Source organism: Lipophrys pholis, assembly GCF_963383615.2.
Source record: "Lipophrys pholis genome assembly, chromosome: 1".
Taxonomy (NCBI): Eukaryota; Metazoa; Chordata; class Actinopteri; order Blenniiformes; family Blenniidae; genus Lipophrys; species Lipophrys pholis.
The window spans coordinates 16,809,592-16,829,210 of NC_137635.1; the positions used below are offsets into that span (position 1 = coordinate 16,809,592).

General features: G+C 44.0%; 1 protein-coding gene across 1 annotated transcript in view; it reads right to left on the reverse strand.

The window, feature by feature from the left end:
• Positions 1-19,619, reverse strand: part of spata20 (spermatogenesis associated 20) — a 42,392-nt gene that overhangs the window by 9,758 nt on the left and 13,015 nt on the right. Inside the window, exons 13-15 of the mRNA XM_080477131.1 lie at positions 18,355-18,563; positions 9,391-9,590; positions 7,568-7,648 (exon numbers count right to left, since the gene is read on the reverse strand). Of these exons, the coding sequence (XP_080333257.1) occupies positions 7,568-7,648; positions 9,391-9,590; positions 18,355-18,563 (490 nt within the window). The remainder of the gene's footprint in view (positions 1-7,567; positions 7,649-9,390; positions 9,591-18,354; positions 18,564-19,619) is intronic.

Sequence of the window (19,619 nt, forward strand, 5' to 3'; positions counted from 1 at the left end):
GCATTTACTATGTTCGTGGTGTGTATTTGCAGTATTTTCAAATATCCACGCTTTCCCTCCCATTTCCACGGAGACGGACGTTGGCAAGTTTTTGAAAAGATCCAGCTTGGGAGCCGTTTTCAAAACGTTGCGTTTTCAGTGGCTCCGAGAAACAGACACCCGAACTGCAACAAAAGTTTTCCGTTTTTCTACTTGAAATCATTGCGTGGCTCAGGTCGTCATAATTGTTTTATCTATGGAGAAGAAAATGTGCGTGCTATCACAGTGATGAAGTTGACGTGCTGCAGTGCTGTAGTGTAGAGAGTAACCAGGGATTAGCACAGACTCGTGTTCTGCAAGGCCGTCAAAATGATGACAAACATTCGGTTACAGATTGCTGGTAAATAAATATAGCACCGCATGTATTAAGATTTGCATAAAGGCAAATCTTTTTTTCCTTCTCACCTCAAGAATAATAAATATAAACACCAACGCTGTTATTATATAATCATGACTAAGCATTGATTTGTTCAATCTGAATCAATCGATATGCAAAGAGTACAATCAAAATTGTAGTTAATACCGCTGGTGTGACATTGTAATTTCCATTCAAATCAATATTTAAAGCTCTGAACTCTCTTTTAACAAGGAAGGTTAATCTACAGTTGGACGCGACAGACGACTGTCCCCCACTCCACCTCTTAGCGAAAACATTCGCAGCCTATACAGATAAACAGAGAGTGAGGCAAACACATGGGCATCTGCAACTGTGTGTGTGTGTGTGTGTGTGTGTGTCTAAATGCATGTATGTGCTCACACGGGCGTCTTATCGGTTGAGCGTGGGTTTTATTTACCGAGCTGAGATGTGGACGAGCGTGGAGCGCAGAGCACGACTACAGCCGACGAGATACGACCACGGGCGGAGGATTATATCTCGAACAAACACAGTTAAAGCCGTCCACTCGCGGCTGGGGAAGGAGTGCACGTGCACCTCCCCCATAGCTTTTATGGATGCATCGGCGCTTGGTGGAATTACTGGGAGGGAACATGACAGGAGAAGAGGGTGAAGAGAATTAAAGTATATGTAACATGTCAGATTAAGAAGTTCAATAAGAAAACAGTGAAAACGCTAAAAAAAATAAAATAAAAAATAAATAAAAACTTGCGGGTGTGCAAATTAAGAGCAAAAGATGAGTGAAAAGATGATGACGGGTGACCTGAATGTAATGTGTGTATCTTGGAATGCACTTTCTCTGTGTAAGAACCATCTGGATCCCTTCCCACAGCTGCCAATCAATCCGGTTTCTGCTCGGTTATAGGGCTTAGCAGGGTCATTAACTGACAACAGAAGAATCACTGCTTGGGCACATAATTCTAAACAGGAAGAAACACACACACACACACACACACACACACACACACACACACACACACACACACACACACACACACACACACACACACACACACACACACACACACACACACACACACACACACACACACACACACACACACACACACACACACACACACACACACACACACACACACACACACACACACACACACACACACACACACACACACACACACACACACACACACACTTCCGGTGAGCTTTGATAAGTGGACGGAGGGATTGTGACGGAGGGTGGGGAGCAGCAAGGCGGCAGATTGTTGGGGGGGGGGGCTGTGGGACCGCCATGCTCTAATCCTCCTCTGCACTGGGTCGTTAGCAGTGCCAGTTAGCCTCACACCAGGATTTCTATTTCCACCAGTCTCCCTCCCTCCTGTTTGCACTTCACGTCACCCAACTGACTTATACCTCTCGTCTCGAAGGCCTCGTTAGAGATTCCCAGTTGTTTCCTCTCCACAGATGTTCTACAAAGGGATTTCTCTCCACTTTAAAAGGCCATCCTTTGCTACCTGTCTCTTCTCCTCACTCTGCCTCATTCGTCTCCCAAGAAATGGGACGGAAGACGACTTACACCTATCTGCATTTAAAAATACTTACATCTTACCTGCTAAATCCTGGACAAATCCATGTAATACTTTGAGCTTATTCTGTTTGAAACATCCCTTTACTAACACTTCTATTTTTTAACACCTGCTGTAGACACATTCCCCAGGATCCCACATCCTTACTTTAATACAGAGAGTCGGAAAACTAGCCACTTTATACCTTGCCTGCTTGAATGTACCTTATTCAGGTTCATAACAATAGGAATTATTAAGACAAACATGGCCTAATAATATACATTTTCAGGATTGGAACCAAAACTCGGAGAAACAGATAAGAAATCTTCGCGATAGACGAGCAAGCCGTCCAAACACTAATCACGCACTTCATCAGCCGGGAAAGGCTTCAGCTCCCCGTACAATTAACGACGGATGGATCGGTGAATTGACGGAGAACCACCAAGAAATACCTGCAATAGACCGGACTACCTGTCCAGGGTGTAGGAGAGTTCATGTTCAATGTCAGCTGGGGTAGGCTTCAACAGCCTGTTCATGGATGAATAGATGAATCGACCCGATAGAAAGAAAATAAACCTCTTGGAGGGACGCTAAACCCACCCATGGTTTTCGTGCAATGCTGGCTGTGTAAAATTAGGTCCCAATGACCTTACTGAGTTGATGGATACCGCAACAGATAAGTCATATGTTTTGCAGCATGCAGCTCAAGCTGCAGAGTTTGCATTAAATCCCCACGTATTATATAAATATCCGCAGTGAAGCGGTCACAATCTAGCCTGTCCAGAAGCTATATATAGGTGAATATGGAGGATAATCTGGTCCTATGGTGTCCTCATGTCCTCCTGTTCCTCTCAACCAGCTGACACGGGTCCGATCTCAGACAAACCTTTTCTTCTCTCGTTCAACCGTCTGGTGAGCCACAATTACAGCAAAAGCAGGGATGTTTCTGGTACAGTGCGTAATAAAGCTCAGGAAGCAGCTACACAGTAAATGCACTATTATTGTGAAGCGTGTCACAAAATAAATCCTCGGTCGTACGCCAAACTGAGCAGCCAATGCAAATTGATGACATCCGCTGAATTTTTTATAAAGTGTAAATAACAAATACCATCTCTTCATCAATGTTCTATATCTGCTTTACTCAAGATAGTCAGGGGCCTGAGCTTAAACCAATTGAAAGTGGGCAAAAGGCAGGGTTCACTTGAGCAGTTCACCAGTCCACTACTGCATCTTCACAATTCCTATTTAACTTAACAAGCAGGTCTTTAGACCGTAAGAAGAAGCTGGAATAGCAAGAGGGGACAATTTCTGCCATTTACTCACCAGCCGAACAAAAATTTGTTTTACCCATTGGTTGCTATTGAAGAAGATATGAGGAGCTTACATTGCCACGCTGAGTTATGTTTGGCTTAAAGTAGCAATCAGAAGGTAACAAGACAAGTGATCCAAGTGTCTACAGTCTGTAGGAGCCCTAAATTACCGGGATCCTTAACCTCAAACCGGAAGTAAGTCACAACGTGTTGCCTGTTTCCCTGACGTCGGTGTGTTTTCCATTTCGAAGACCTCGTGTCATAATTTAAAGGGCCAAACCAAACAAACTGTGACAAGCTTTCCAAAGGTCATCTCATACGGGCAGTAACACCATCTTAGGTAAATGTCAGCACTTTGATATTACGCCTTCTGTCAAGTCTCCCGTAATATGCAAATTATTACCATAAATCTTCCCAAAAATATTGTCGTTTTTTTTTATTTAATTTTTTTTGCAACCTTAAAAATCTGGCCTAGCAATACAGTCAGTAATCTCTTCCAATTATAATGAATCTAAAATGAGAACAAGTTTTGGTTGGTCTTTGAGCAACATTTTCTACAGTTTACCACCTGCACACACTGCTCCCCTGCTATGACTGTGTTCACACACTATGTCACACTTCCATAGGAGGGAGACATCGCGCAGGCAGGCAAAGATTACAAGCACACACAGACGGCGGAGGAGTGCGCAGGAACAAACATGGGAAGGAAGGCTCCCTCCCCTGTCCTGCACCCTTCTATCAATCCCGCCACTTTCCCAATCCTCGCGACTTGACCCGACTCTAATCAAGCTCTATTTCTGCGTAATCGAAATAAATTAACCCTCAATTTATTGCAGTGATTACAATCAAGAGAGAAGCTGCGTTATAACCGGGGCTCCTAATTGATTCCAAAGTAAGGAGGAACCTCCGGGTGTTGGGGTGAATCGAGGAGCGCGGAAAGAAGTGGCAAATTAAAATAGTAAATATATTAAATGAAGTGATGATCTGGGTGTGTGTGTGTGTGTGTGGGGTGGGGGGGTTAGATGTGCATGAGCAGGGTTCTGAGCACCTCATTCACCACAATTAGTCTGTGCCGTCCTAAAACCCAGGAAAACAGGCGAGGAGTAATTGGATTTAAATTAGACATGTTCCCTGCTCATAGCTACCTAATGTAACGTGGAGCACAATCTCCTCGCCCGCACCTCCTCCTCCTCCTCTTGCTCCTGCTTCCCTTTATCTCATTTAACATCCCTCCATCTCTTCCCACTCCTCACTGCTTACATAATTCACCTCCTTGACTCCATCATACACGTTATCCTTTATCTGTTTCAAACTGATTCCCCTGTTCTCATTCAGTCTAATTGGCTCTCTTCCAGGTAATCTTGCGCGTTATCTAACTCGCCATGCACTTTTCTCCTGCTGTGAACCTGTTAATACTGTTTTTATAAATACTAGAGGTGGGGTTGGAATTGTTTGAATTAGAGTAATGGCAGGTTATCGCTGAGGAGAAAATCCTGGATGGAGTCGAGTAGCGAATTGACTGTTCTTGGGATGTTGAAGGTCTTCCCACCAACCAAACAGAGAAGTTGGGATACGCTGGGGAAGCCCAAGACTTCTCAACAAGATCGCTAACTGCACATGTGCCTGATCGATTTATAACAAGAAAATAATGACGCAGCTAATTTGTGGATTTTTATGGGTTAACGAGCTTCATGCCACCGATACATGGTCGATGCATTCATGTGCATCAAGTAACTCCGACCATTCTTTTTAAAAAAATGTTATTTGGTGGGTGCAGCTTATATTCAGGTGCGCTCAATAGTCCAGAAATGACGGTAACCTGAGGTAATGTCAGGTTGTCATAGCTTGTGTCCACAGTTTTTAAAGTACAAAAATAATTCCTAATTAAAAACAAATAAGAACATAAGATCTCAATTCAACAAAATCAATGCTCAATAAAAAAAAGCAAATTTTACAAAATTGGATGCATTCTCTTTCTGGTTCTTATAGTCCTCCATTGTACTCCTGTGAATGTCTGTGCATCAGGAGTCAGAACAAAGCGCTTTCTGAGCGGCATCGCGGGCTTCGGTTGTGTGTGTGAAAGCGCTGGCCAATCAGTGTCAGTACTGCACTGCACTGGTGACCTGTTGACGGTGAACCCCTTCGCTCAATGTAAGGTAGGAAATCTGACAGATAAAAATAGATGCAGGTGAAGAAGATGGATTATGGATGAATTATAAAATATTTTGGTCTTGCGTCAAGAAAAGAATAAAACATTTCCACTCTACAATTTGTCTCAATAGGAGGATGCTTTGGTCCGGAGTGACAGAGAGTAGAAGCTATAGTTCATGTTGTGTTGTGTTGTGTTGTATCCACTACTCTTAAGAAATGTGACCAAAACAACAATGTTTTCTTGGAAAATCTTTACAATTTGGTGGTTTTACAGGCTGGATTGGACCCTCTTGTGGCCTGGTTGTGACCAACAGGCCTTAGGTTTGACACCCCTGTACTATAGCATCATCACGCCATCATTTGGCATTTTGATAAATCATACAGTCGAGAATTTTTCCCAGACGTGACAAACACAGGAAAACTTACTGTGCCGATGTGATTAACCCCACTCGGACAAGGTCTCGGCACGCGACTCCTCCTGGCTGAACGTGATAATCCGCCCTCCCGTTCCTTCTTCAATAATAGATCCATCCTGATAATGTCTCTTTCTGGCTCAGTCCTGGTCTCTGCCTCTCTCTGCAGGGATCTGGAGCGGGCTGGTGTTACTGCAACCACCGCCTGATACTGCACAACTCATCTATATTTCAACAGGAGCCCTGTTGATACGGCCTGTGTGTATGTGTGTGTGTGTGTGAGCGAAAAAAGAGAGAGTAAAAGAGATTGGTGGACACTTTAATTTAGTGTTCTAATTTCGGTTTCAGCCTGGTCGAATAAACAGAACTCAGTCTTTTACTATTAGAGCAGCAAAGCTGAGTACGTGTTTGCTTTGTTTGGATTCAACCGGCATCTAAAGCTTCACTCTGTTGCAGCAATATTCGCAAAGGACGCCAGATAAATTGTCCCTCTGCGGTTGATCTGGTTTATGTGGAGCGACTTCCTTTTTTGTTGAAGATTTGAAGTGTGGAGAAATCCTTACAGGCTGTGAGCGGCAACAAATAGGATCGTGAGAAAACATCCAATGCGGAGTTTAAGTCTGACTCAGAGTGACAGCTGTCTGCTTCTTAACAAACAGCCGGCGTCACACGAAAACCCAACTAACTGGAGAGTTAAGACTGAGACCCACGAGGCTTTTAAAGATGTCATGAAAGGGCTCTGGGGTCAAACAGCGCCTAACAAGGCGACGGTTACCCCGAAAGAGAAGAGAGGAGCTCGGGCTGACCTTTCAAAAACCACACTTAAGCTAGTCAACATCCACAGGCACTTCTATAGTTCGTTTCCCTCAGTATTTGTGCGTGTTTACGCCTCTCCGTGAGTGCGTGTTTCAAAGGTTAAGTCGTCTGCTTCTGCAGAAGAAGCCTGTTGGGAGTAAACGCGAGACGATCTTCGCTTTTGGATAGTTACTTGGGGGTGGGGGGGGTTGGGGTGGGGGGACTGGCGACACGTTTGCGTGAATGTGATGGCAACGTGCAGAGTACTTAGTTTATATGGGAGGTTCGAGGGGATGAGAGGCTCACAGTGTGTGGAGCATCACTCTTCAATCAGGGGCTGAAAACTGTGCTATGAGAGCAAATAGGCTCCTGTGTGCAGTGTGGATGAGAGAGCAATGGAGCGGCTGTAGATTTATAGATTAGATACAGAGTAGCCAGGGATCGGCTCTGACTCCACCGAGCCGTTTGCTTTTCGTCATTGCTTTGGAGACTTCGGCGACGCGTTTGTGTGGAGGGGATTGTCAAAGTAACAACATATGTAGGGTGGAACTTTTTTTTTTAGTGTTCACAGTTGTTCTACAGATATCTGGCACAGACGAAAGAGCTCTGTTAGAGCAAATTAACAATATGGATGAAAGAGCGAAAGAGTGGCTGCAGATGTATAGAGAGTCGCCACAGATCATTGCAGACTCAAGTAAGCTGCAAGAGACGCTGAGTGAAAACAGATTTACTTCAGGGATGCACCGATACCAGTAAGTATGAGTACAAACTTTTAGCTACTCGCCGATACGCAGTACTTAACTATGTGGATGATAGAAAATCAAGTGAGAATCAAGTGAGAATCAAGTGAGCGGAGAAGTGTGAAGTAGATCTTTGCTTTGCAGCTTTAATTCGGGGGATGTTTGTGTGAATAAGCTTGTTGATGTGCCGAGCACTCGCCTTGTACGGGAGGAAGAGGGAGTTGACCGCTGCGAGGAGGCCCGCCGTGTCCGGAGCGTCCCTGTGGCCCGAGATCACAACCTAAAAAGTAGAAAGAGAGGTGATGGTGGTTGAAAAGAAGAAGTGCGATAATGAGATGGAGTAGGAATAGAGTGAAATCGGAGGGCAGAGGTGAAGCGTAAGACGAGGTAGGACGAGGAGAAGGAGCGACTGAGGTCAGTACTGTATTTGTAGCGGTAACAAGGGAGGCAGGTGTTCCTCCCTCGCGTACTGCCGCGCCTCACCCCCACCCTGAGCTTGTTACCCCTCGATCTTGTGGCCCAGACGCCTCCACAGGTCACCTGTGACAGACAGAAGGCTAACAAACCCTCTGCTGCTACTTCTAGTGACTCTGCTTCTATAATTATAAGGAGAAAAAGACCAGGAAAAAAAACAATAAACTTTTACTTTGAGGTGGAGAGGCAAACTTGAGGGCAACTCCAACTGTGCTGAGCTGTGCTGCTGGTTTCACTGGTTTCAGGCTAAACCGCGAGTGTTAATATTTCAAAACCGATTATACATAAGTGAGGCTGAACAGCTCAAATAGCCCATTAGAGACATGGAGGCTGGTTAAAAGAAAATGAGCGGGGAGAGGCAGAAAGAGAGTTTGCAGGGATTAACGGTGCACACAAGCAGAGAGTTTTGAGGAAGCCTGCGTCCTCAGATGACCTGCTGGGGTGAAAAATATGTATCAACACATTGGCGGCTCGCTTAAAGGAAGACACTTGTGAGCAAATGTTTATCCAAACGGGGGGGGGGGTTATAACACGGTCATTTGAGCAGCCAATTCCAGCTGAAGTTAGATGAATTAAGTTGTTGCTGATAGAAAGGAAGTTAAAACTGCAGCAGTGGATGATGACGGTATTTATAATGAACTTGTTGGCCTTATCATACTTGAATAATCCCACCACACTGAAGTGTTGAGCGAAACGCACAAACAATTTTCACTTCAGTATCACTTCATATCTGTCACAGGTTTTCTCAAGATATTTGGAGCAAAATTGCTACAGCAACTTGTTTTACCATGAGGACGTTTAAAGAAATTCCCTGCGGGATTGATCAAGTATTTCTATTCTAGAATATAGACAAGAGGACAAGCACGTGGCCGCAGTAGTGTAGAGCACACGCAGTGGTCAGTGCGGGCAAAACCATGCTGTAAGAGCAGTAAAGTAGCAGTGAGTGTTTCAGATGCAGTTAGGGGTCTCTCATGCACATGTTTTGATATAAATGTATTCAAAGAACACCATATTGTATTAGTACGTGCTTACCAATAATAAGGTAAACTTTCTTTCTATAGGCCTAAAGTATGCAACTTTGCTACTTTCATCTCTAATTTTTCTCATTTGCAATTTACATCTGTAACGTCCGACATCCATCTTATTGCCTGTGTCTTGTTATCTGATTTTTTTTTTCTTATTTGCCGCTTTCGTTGTCTTTTTCTCAAAAATCATACATTTGAGCTTTTTACATATGTTGAAGTCGGCGAACTGCATTCTGACCGAGAGCGAAAGAAAAGCTAAATTGCAATGATGTAGACAGAGAAAGCCACTTTCACACTGTAAAAATGTAACGCCATGTAAAAAAAATGTAAGCCTGACGTTGGTGCACAATGTTCTCAAGGATGTTAAGAGTGATTAAAGCTGAAATATCGGAAGAGACAGAGCTTTTTTTATGGCACTCCAGATAGATCATGGACCCTTTTAACGTCTCATTAAAGAAAAAGCTCATCCAAACAGTTTCGCCTCCTCAGAGGCGTCTGTACCCATGTTTTCCCATGTACTCACCTGCTTGAGTGTGTAGTGTTGGGCCATCAGAGCCCGGACCATTTCAGGCAGGGCTATGGGGACCCTCGTCAGCCGGTCGGAGAACGCCGCCAGGAGCTGCTGGGACTTGTCGAGCCACTCTCGTCTTCCGGTGTAGTGGGAGAGACGTAGGAGGTTGGTCGCCGACACCGAGTTGGCGCTGGGCTCTGCTCCGTCCTGATCTAAAAGAAACAGAAAAGGATATTCTCAGGTTGAAAACGTTGACGAGTCAGGCTTCAGTGCCAACGATGCAAATATTATGAGTTGTATTTTGGGCCCCCTTTTGTCCAGTGTGTGTAAATAACTGCTTTATATAGTTTTTTGGGGCTTGTTTGATGGTAGAATGACTTAAAAGAATGTTATATGAACTAAAGTATTCGGTCAACCCTTTTAACGGACAAAGTCAGGAATAATCTCAATGGACAAACTAAAGCCCTGGTTAACGTTTTAACTGAAAAATTATTTTATTACTTACATTTTTTTTTTGCATTTTCGGTCATCAAGTATTTGGCGTTACACTGTAAAAACAAGTATGATTCTATAATGTTGTCAAAGTGCAAACTAAAGCAACTCAGCTACATGTAAGTTATGGAGTAGAACTGCCAAGCGCTTAGACAAATCCATAGGGTCAGCAAAATCTTGACTTGCTGAAATGTCGACTTTCAAACCTCATCAGCTTTCTTAATCAGCAAAAAAAAAAATTTTGATTAAAAATGGAGAGCGAAAACTACATGGCAAGAGTTTTAATGGCTCCACGTGTCAAGCGTCAGACATAGCAATCTTATGCACAACGCCAATCGACTCTTCAGCAGTGGAAATGTGTTCTTTAAAGACACCAATCACACTTTTCTATCTGGAAACTTGGCAGATGAGTCTGGGTTGTGTCAATGACAGAACCTGCCTCTTTCCCGACTGCAAAGTCTGAACAATGGTACAAGCTTGGTCCCTCAGTCTATTTAGCACATTGAACAGAAGCCCGTAACACTCTTTAATGCCATGGGAGCAGCTTGGCGAAGGTTCTTCTCTCTTGATGCAGGGTGACGACCAATGAACAAAGCAAAACTCTAATTAAAGGCAAAGCTTCATGAGTTCAGTTTGGAAAAAACCTCACTGACCTGCTTTGGGGCCCTGATCTCCACCCTATCCAACACCTTTGAGATAAACTCAAGAATGGAGATTGTGAGCTAAGCTTTCTCCTCCATCTTGTTCTCACAAAGTCTCTACTTGGTCAAAAGCGACAAACACAGAATCCTGCAGAAGAGTGAAAGAGTACTTTTTTCGATAGATTTGGGAGTGGACTACTTTGAAAATATGTGTATTAGTGTAATGTAAACATACTGAATGCATAGTATATCTTTGCAAACTGGCAAAACATTTAGATTTAAGAGTCAGTTATGAGGCTTCTTCCCATTCATAAGGCAAAAGCAATACAACTTGAGACAAATGTGAAGCCTCTGCTCCAACAGTTCATCTTTCCATGACCGTCGGTCCAGCTAACAGTAGAGATAGCAAAGTCTCAAGGCTTGTAACTCCCAATTCACAGCGACCCCAGTATCTCTAAAGGTCGAGATGTCATGAACCAAACAGATGACCTCTTGACTTGGCTGTGTTAAGTGACTGGCATCTGTGCCTTTTATCAACAAGTCAAGGCCCCGAGGTGATCTTCTCATAACCCCACTGCATGCTGGCCTGCGAGGTCTTTGTTTTTGCACAAGAGAACATTTGGAGTTGACACTTTCTAATTAAAATTGTACATCAAACCCTATAAATAGCAATTGGGAACTTCGCAAATCCATTAATGCAAAGCCACATAATCTACACTGTACATTCCATATCCAATATTTCTTTTACGACAGGCATGAATTAACAATCACATATACGTGTGAACAGCAATGCGTGACGAAATTGCAGGAATAATTTGATTTTACCCAACAATATATGTCCGCTCTCTCTGAGCCCCATGGCAGGGAGGTTTACAACACTGCACACACACACACACACACACACACACACACTGTAAATACACAATTTGAGAAAGGTGTGAGTCTGTCAGCTGCCTCCTTTTCACATGTCTACTCCTCTTAAGAAGCACCGTGGAAAGAGGTCACATATCCAGAGAGCTGTGACAGAGCAGCCCCCAAACACAGGTGGAAAGACTCACGTAAGAACACCACTTCGACCTTTTATCAGCTTTCTTTAGAGTCTCTTCTAACACTGACGTTTCTGTAGTGGCCAGGGTTAGAGGCATCTCGAATAGTTTCGACTTCTCAAATGGGAATACATGTGTGAATGTGCACCGGGCACGGGAGATTTCTTTCAAAACAAACACGTCAGCGTGCACGATTTTCGCCCTTACGTCCGGGAAACAAACGCACACGGGGGAGTCTGGCAGGGCCGCGAGATGTCGAGTGGCAGCGTTGGTGGGGTAATCCGTCTTGCGGTGACAGGAGATGCTGCTGGGACGGGCGTCCACAGTGCGGTGGCTGTAGCGTCACTAATGGGCTTCAACCCTACGCGGCGCCGCCGCCATAATGGCGCCGTCAATCCTCTCGGATGAGAAAGCCTCCGACGCCGGCTCCAATAACCCACAAAGAGACGTGGGCGTGACAACGCGTGGGGAACAACCACTTCCCCCTGCACGATTACACACACACGCACACACGCACACACACACACACATACACACATACACACACACACAGCCATCATCTCTGAGCTGTCAACAGTTCAGATCAAACATAACTATTAGTTTTTTCCCCCACAACCGATTCCTCCGCCTCCAAGTTATCCCGCTCCTGACTGAACCGTTTGCAGTGATCTCTTACGAGCACGTGAGTGTGTTAGTGTGTCACTGTTTCCTCGTTGTGAAAAAAAAAAAACACGCCTGTGGCACCTGGAACATTAAAACTGACAGTGTCCCAAATAGAAATCTGAGATTGGAGTTTGATTGTGTTATCACGGGGTTAAATGCTAGCACAAACATCCTGGCTCAAGCTGGTTTGCAGCAAGCAAACCTGCGGTGGATAATACGAAAAGGCTCAGCCATTTTGAACAAGCATGACAGATGGCATGTGTGCGTACAGAGGCTATAGACATCTCATGAGTTGAAACTATATGGAACTGAAAGAATAGCAATCGTATCTCTGACAGCCGCACTTCATTGCTGCAGACAGCTGCATCCATATGCTGCCATCGCAGACTTTTTTCTGGATTGCATTGTTCATTAACACACATACTGGATCCCTGAGAAGCAAGTCCAACTGTGTTGAACACTATCGTTGATGCAAGGATTTACAAACTGAAACTGTAGAACAAAAGCAGTCGATGGCGCAGCATTTGTTCATTTTTAAGAATACAGAGGGCTCACATAGGTAAATGTACACACAACTGTACACAGTGCTTGTTACGCACAAGGAGTCCCCATAATATCATCGGGAGCTGAGGATGTCGCTGGTGCCGAGTCAGTCTTCCGAGTTTAAATCCCAGCTGCATCAAACAGCAGCAGAATCTACACAAGCAACGCCATCACTGAATTCATTATGCCCGACAGGAAAATAGGAATCTAATAGCAGAGATGTACTTGTGCACAGATGAGTTTTTCTTCGTATTAAACCAGTGCATTGCCACACAGTCAGTTTTTAATACAATGGCCATTGTCACATCGGTTGCTTTCAATCCTTGCATGCAGATCGGTTCTTTTCTTTTACTCTCTCTTCTGCCATTTGGTATGTCTCCCAATGTGCCAGTATGTGGGTACACATGGGCCTTGCAAAGTGAAAGGGAGATGGCATTCTGATTGGAATATGGTAAAAGTGCACCTTGATAGTTTGTGTACAAGTAAGATAAAAATGCTTTTGCATTCCCAATAACAGACATGCAGACTCGCCGATGGAAATAGAACACTCAACTATACTGCTTATATGAAGAAGAACTATTCTGAACAGGCAAGTAAAAACAAATCATTACATTATGAAATTATACATAACATCCCGAAATGTGCCGCTGAAAACACAGCAGCTACAAAGGGAGCTCCATTTCAATGTGGTGAGATAGACCTAATAACACATGCCCTTTATTACAAAAGAAACTATTTGGTTGAGTGGTGCTGAAAGGAGAGTGGGAATATAAATGCAAGTGGGCGAAGGGAAGCTGTTAAAATAGATGGTCGCTGTCAGAGTAGCTCAGGAGCAAAAACAAAAAAGAAGCCGGCAACTCGATCCAAACCGAGAACTTGGGTCTGACAGATCAAAGGTAAATGTCTGCATGTCTACAAAGTGTCAGTTTCTTCGACCTGCCAGCAGCCATCAGTTAGAGGAATGGACTGGCAGCTGAAGAGAGGCTGCAGTGCACATCAAGGTCAGGCACATTTATATTTATATCCTATCAGTCCTTGGAGCAGAACCCCCCCCCCCTTCCTTTATCTACAGAATTGGAACATTTGGCTACATAGAGAGTGAAATATTAGTTTATCTGCGCAGACTGAAGAGTGAATTATTATAGAGAAGAAACACAGTTTAAAAGAACACTCACTGATGTCAGTGACCTTTGTTATTTATGCACCTCGGAAATGTATTTGAGTGCGAATATAGACATGCAATATTGATGAGCCGTGACAATTTAATGTCTGACGAATGACGTGAACGACACTGTTTGTCACATGACAGTGCATTCATATTTGATGTAATGGGAGCAGAAAAAAATGTGCAAAACCTTGAAACGTCTTTGCGTGAACAGGGCCTCAACCAGTCGTCCTCAAAGTGCGAGGTGGGCAAAACACAAAGTGTTATGGAATCCTCTGAAGAGTCGTAGAAGATTAGCAAGCAAAAGTCAAAGATGCATTAGTGGATGAATGGAAAGATTATGGACCAGTTTCAGATGGTGGCCTGATCAGATTGGATTCTGTAGATGGTGGTAACAATGGATGGCTGAAAGATGTGGTAAACCAAGCCGCGGGTCGCGAGCTGCATGCGGCTCTCTGCCCGTCAGCGTGCGGCTCTTCAATCCATTAATGGGAATATAGTGTGCGTGTGTTTGTGTGTGTGTGTGAGAATAGGAAATTCTGACATAAATTGTGTCACTGAAACAGAATTACATTCGGAATATTTTTGTTATTGAATAATATTTCTATTGAAGCACTAAGACAAAACATTTCATACTCTGTTAATGTGACACAGGCTAGGTTAGGTTTTATAGTCATATTTTCATGTTTGGACTTGATTTAACCATGTTTGTGTCTGTAATCTGAGAGAGGACGAGACTGTGTGTACGCGTGTGCGCATGCATAGGGGGGCGGTATAGGACAGGGAGAGACCGTGTGTATCTCTATTCACTTGTATCAATTTGTGTGTGTGATAAATAAATCAGGCTTAGGAAATTTATGGATTTTCATTTTAATACTATTTTGTTCTTGTGTATTTTGTGGCTCTTTGTAGTAACGGCCATTTGTGTGGCTCTTGGTCTCTGACTGGTTGGTCACCTCTGCTCTATGTGAAAAAAGTCACTGGAGGCCGTTTGAACTTCGTATTCTCTATTGGCACTGGGATCAACCAGCAAGATATTGAGCTCTGCCTCATAACAAAAACTGATTAAGAAACTTTGAAAAGACCTTAAAGTATTGGTTTGGCCCCGAAGAATTTCCAGGTCTCGGTCACATCAAGTGATCTTTAAAACTTTAAAGACATGCAAGATCTCCATGCCGGATAACATTAAACACTTTCAGGTGTCTGGTTAAGTCCATAACTTCATTCATCAGCGCTGACTGGGCAGTGCAAAGGGGATTTACCTCTGATAACACAGCAATCACACACTGAAGAAAAAAATATTTGGGTGCAGGAGATATTTCTGTAATTTTAGCCTAACACACACACACACACACACACACACACACACACACACACACACACACACACACACACACACACACACACACACACACACACACACACACACACACACACACACACACACACACACACACACACACACACACACACACACACACACACACACACACACACGGACACGGACACAGTGTACCGCCAAAAAATTAAATTGAGTCTGACAGGGGTGTGATTAGTTTTGCAGTTATGTGTTGATGAATCGCAGTAAAAAAAAAAAAAGCAAATTAAAACTTTGACTTTATAATGGCACGAGGTGAAAATAACAGTTCTCAAGGACAGGATGCGATTGCATGAAGGAAACTCGGGGCAATCCATTGACAGTTGCTGACAGCCAGCAGAAAAATAATAATCTCGGAGCAGCATGGGAGAATCAGAGCAGAGAATCAGAGCACAATTAAAGAGTCAATATTCCTTACTGTGGAGCCTTGCTGCAGAGTGTGCAGTGGTGTTGCAGTTATCAATGTCGCCTCGCAGAAAGGATGATATAGGCTAGAACCTGGTGGGAGTTACACATGTATAATCCATCAAAAAGGAAAACTCACTTGAAATTCCTCGAGCATCCGGGTCACCGTGTATTCCCCATTAACTTCCTGAAGCTTTTACCTCCAACAGAGTTAAGTGGAAGCAGATCTTGTGGGTCCATTGTCATGATGAACTCCGTTATCGTGTCAGACCAGGCGGGATAAGAGCTTATCGGGGTAAACGGTGTTAAGCGGGTCTGAACTTGGCTCACACAGGGCGCAACAACAGTTCTTAAGTTGACTGTGGTACACTTAGAAGATTTTTCTTTTCTTTCTTTTAAATTCCCAATATGCTACTTTATTTTCATTGGATGGATGGATGCTGCATTACAACATATAAGTATAGGAAAACAATATTCTATTTTGAGTCCAGCTCAGGCCCCGTTTACACGACAACGTTTCACGTGACAAAACCTAATCCGGAGTGCATTTACACTGCAGCAGCAGACACACTGACAACGATGTAGTTAGTATGCCGGGCCATGGGAGGGCGCTGTTGCTTGATTTTGTAATGAAACCGCACAGATGTGTGCAAAGAACAATACGCTATAAACATGAAGAAAATCGAGAGCACCCGACATCCGTATGGACTGATGACGCATCGGATGCTATCAGGGGTGAGCCTCAACTATTAAACTACTGATCTGGATGATAAAACTAGAATACGGACCACGAGTCGTACCACTACGGGTCTGCCATGTTTGTTTACAAGTGGATGAGCAGAAGGAAGGGGGGGGGGGGGGGGGAGAAAGATGCGCATGCGCAGTAAAAGTGCTCCATAGCCTCCGGCAGTCTCTGAGGGGGGGAATCGCGACCGTGAAAGAATCTTTCCACCCTGGGAGCCGGGATAAAAACTTTGCAGGTACAGTAAATCCGCACACGTCGTGTAAACAGACCCCCCAAAAGTGAAGAAAGTTTTGCGGATCCATTGGACACAAGAAAAATCTGTGGCCTTTTGAACATCAGCAGTTCATGGGTTGTACATTTTTGATGGGACCCTCATACTGGAGGAGTTGATGAAAGTCTGAGGGGAACAAAAACAACCAAACAACTAAGTTGTATATAAACAGAAAAGCAAGGAGTTAATTTGCAAGCAAGGCCATGCAGAAAGTAGATATCAGTCTAAATCTCAGTTGTGTTGCTGGTCCAGTAACTGGGAAGCAGATGGAGACACAGACACAATGGAGACATGTTCAGCAGATCTGATGATAAAAGAAACCCAAGAATCAGAGCGTCAGTCTTTCGAGTGATTTTCATGATGGAAAGGTACGGCTTGAATGAGGGCGGGCTGCAGGCGCTCAGGCTCGACAGGAGAGGTCAATATTCTCCTGCTCCCCTCTTTTATTCTCAGCCCATTCATCTATCTACCCATCCACCGTGGCTGCTTGCTCTTGTACAGTTTCAAGTGTAGCACTGGAGTGAAACTGGCAGGGATTTCACAGCGGGAGCTTCCATCTTGTTAAGCTCCGAGTCGATACCAATCGATAAGGTGACGGGTTTTGGCGGATGACAGAGATGAATGAAGAGTGAAGAAATGAATGAGTGATTACGTCTATCCATTAGGCTCATCGTTTGTTCAAATAGATAGCAGCAAATCCATCTGCGTCTCATCCAGGTCCCTAAGGTGAGTGTCCGTGTGTTGATATGAGCAGGCCGTCTGGAGTGTCTGCTGGCCTTCGCACCCTGTCCGACCGATCCATCCTCACCCTTGTCTGAGCCACAGAGGTTTGCTGCGAGAGGAACATTAATCCTTCACCCGTCCATCAATCCTCCCCAGCATCTCTAAAGCTCTGGGCAACACGGCCTCCAGCGCGCAGCACCGGAATCAGTTGGTTCTTTATTTTTCCACAGCCGAATAGATCTCCAAATGTGAAAAGTCATGAGCTGAATACCCTGATCAGTAGTGTCAGTTGGCTGGAAACAAATAAAATCTTAGGAAGGGTAGAGGCAAGTTTCTGTACACAAAAATGGTCTCAAGAGGACGGAGACCAGTGAACCAATGAGCCCTAAAGTTTGCTTGTGGAGCATCCGGCTGACATTTGTCCAGTCAATCGATAAGGAATATCTAGACAGGTGTTTTCAATTTTACTTTTTTTTTTTTTAATTTTCCGACAAAACGTGATCATGACGGTGAGATGTATTGTCATACATCAACTAAGTCAACAACAATTAAACTGGTTTTTGGGACTTTTTCGGTCTTATAGGAACTCTTGACGGGTCATGTAAACAGGCATCCATAATGCAACAAAAGGTTTTCCTTGAAAAGGTCGTTGTGTAAACAAGGCCTTCGATTACAGTTCCATGCCAAGGCCCAGGAGCCTCCCTGGAATAAATGACTTCTAATTTCATTAAAATGATTTACATAAATATGCTTAAATACTAAGTGTTTGATGTTAACATTGTAATATCTTACCTTAAAGTTAAGACTAACTTTTAAAACTATTTCAACTATTGAAATCATTTCATTTGAACACAAGCGTGTCTTTTAAAGTCCATACCGGTGATGAACTTTATTCATCACTCACCCTCTTTCAGTTGCAGCAGCACGGTGCCGTCACTGGGATCGCTGCAGAAGTAGCCTCCACCCTGATGGTCCCAGAAGAGCGCATCCTGCCTGAGCTGCAGCTCCTCGGCCCACTGCAGCCACTCGGACTGCAGCGTAGCCTCGTACAGGTCCAGCAAGCCGCACACGATGAAGGCATAGTCGTCCAGGAAGCCGGAGATGGGCGGATATCTGCGGAAGTGGGGGGGGGGGGGGGGGGAGACGAAAAATCAGCGGTGGAAGAGCAAGAACGAGGACATTATTCATTAAGAATTTATTGACAGATCAATGTGAGTAGAGCTGAAATGAATTATCACAAATGAACTAGTTCAGCTTCTTGTTTTTTGCCCTTCTCAGTTTTTTGTAAAAAGAAAAAAAGAAAGAAAGAAAAAAAAATGCTTGTTTATGACACTCAGGGAAGATCAAGACGGTTTCTGTCAAGACGGTATAGGAATCCATGCGGACTGACTGTAAAGATAGACTACAAAGACATTGGAGCAGTTATTTGGGACAGTACAGGGCTACGTTCCAGTATACATAGCGAGCTGATATCATATGTCCCTGAAGCATTTCCCCATGTGAAATTATTCATCTGCCTTCTCGGTGGTAAAAGCAAAGACTCTCATGTATGCACACACATCAGCGCACACAAGGTCTCTGGAGTTTCAAGCAAGGCAGGACAATAATTAGGCAAATCTGATTATAATTAGACTATCCCTCCTCCTTCTGGGATCTGTTTTTTTTTTCCTCCTTCACTTTTCTCTCTATTTGCTCTTCTGTTTAACTTTGATGTCCGTCTACACCTTGTATATGTCGTCTAGACCCATCGGCATCAATTTAGCGACTCATTCTTTGCTGCCAATGTTAAACGTGAATGATTGTTGAAGGCATACCGTTGGGCACTGTCGATAACGCGTCATCAGAGTTTGCCCTTTACTTCAATATCAGTTTCTTAAGTTCTGCTATATTCCACTTCGGGCATTTTTTTTTTTTTTTCTTCTTATCTCCGCCCTCCAATTCTCACAGCGCCACCCGGTCTGAGTGAGTGCATGAGGAAGGACGGTGACAGGAGGCCAGATTGTGCCGTGTCAGCAGAGAGCCGATCGCTGGCGGTCAAGAGTTTGGAATCGGGAGGAGGCTTTACGAGACGAAGTGCATGGCTTCAAGAGGTCGGGAGTTTTTATCTTAACCTATCTTCCCCAGACAGACAAATGGCCACATTCCTTAGCTAATGCCGTGAATAGACTT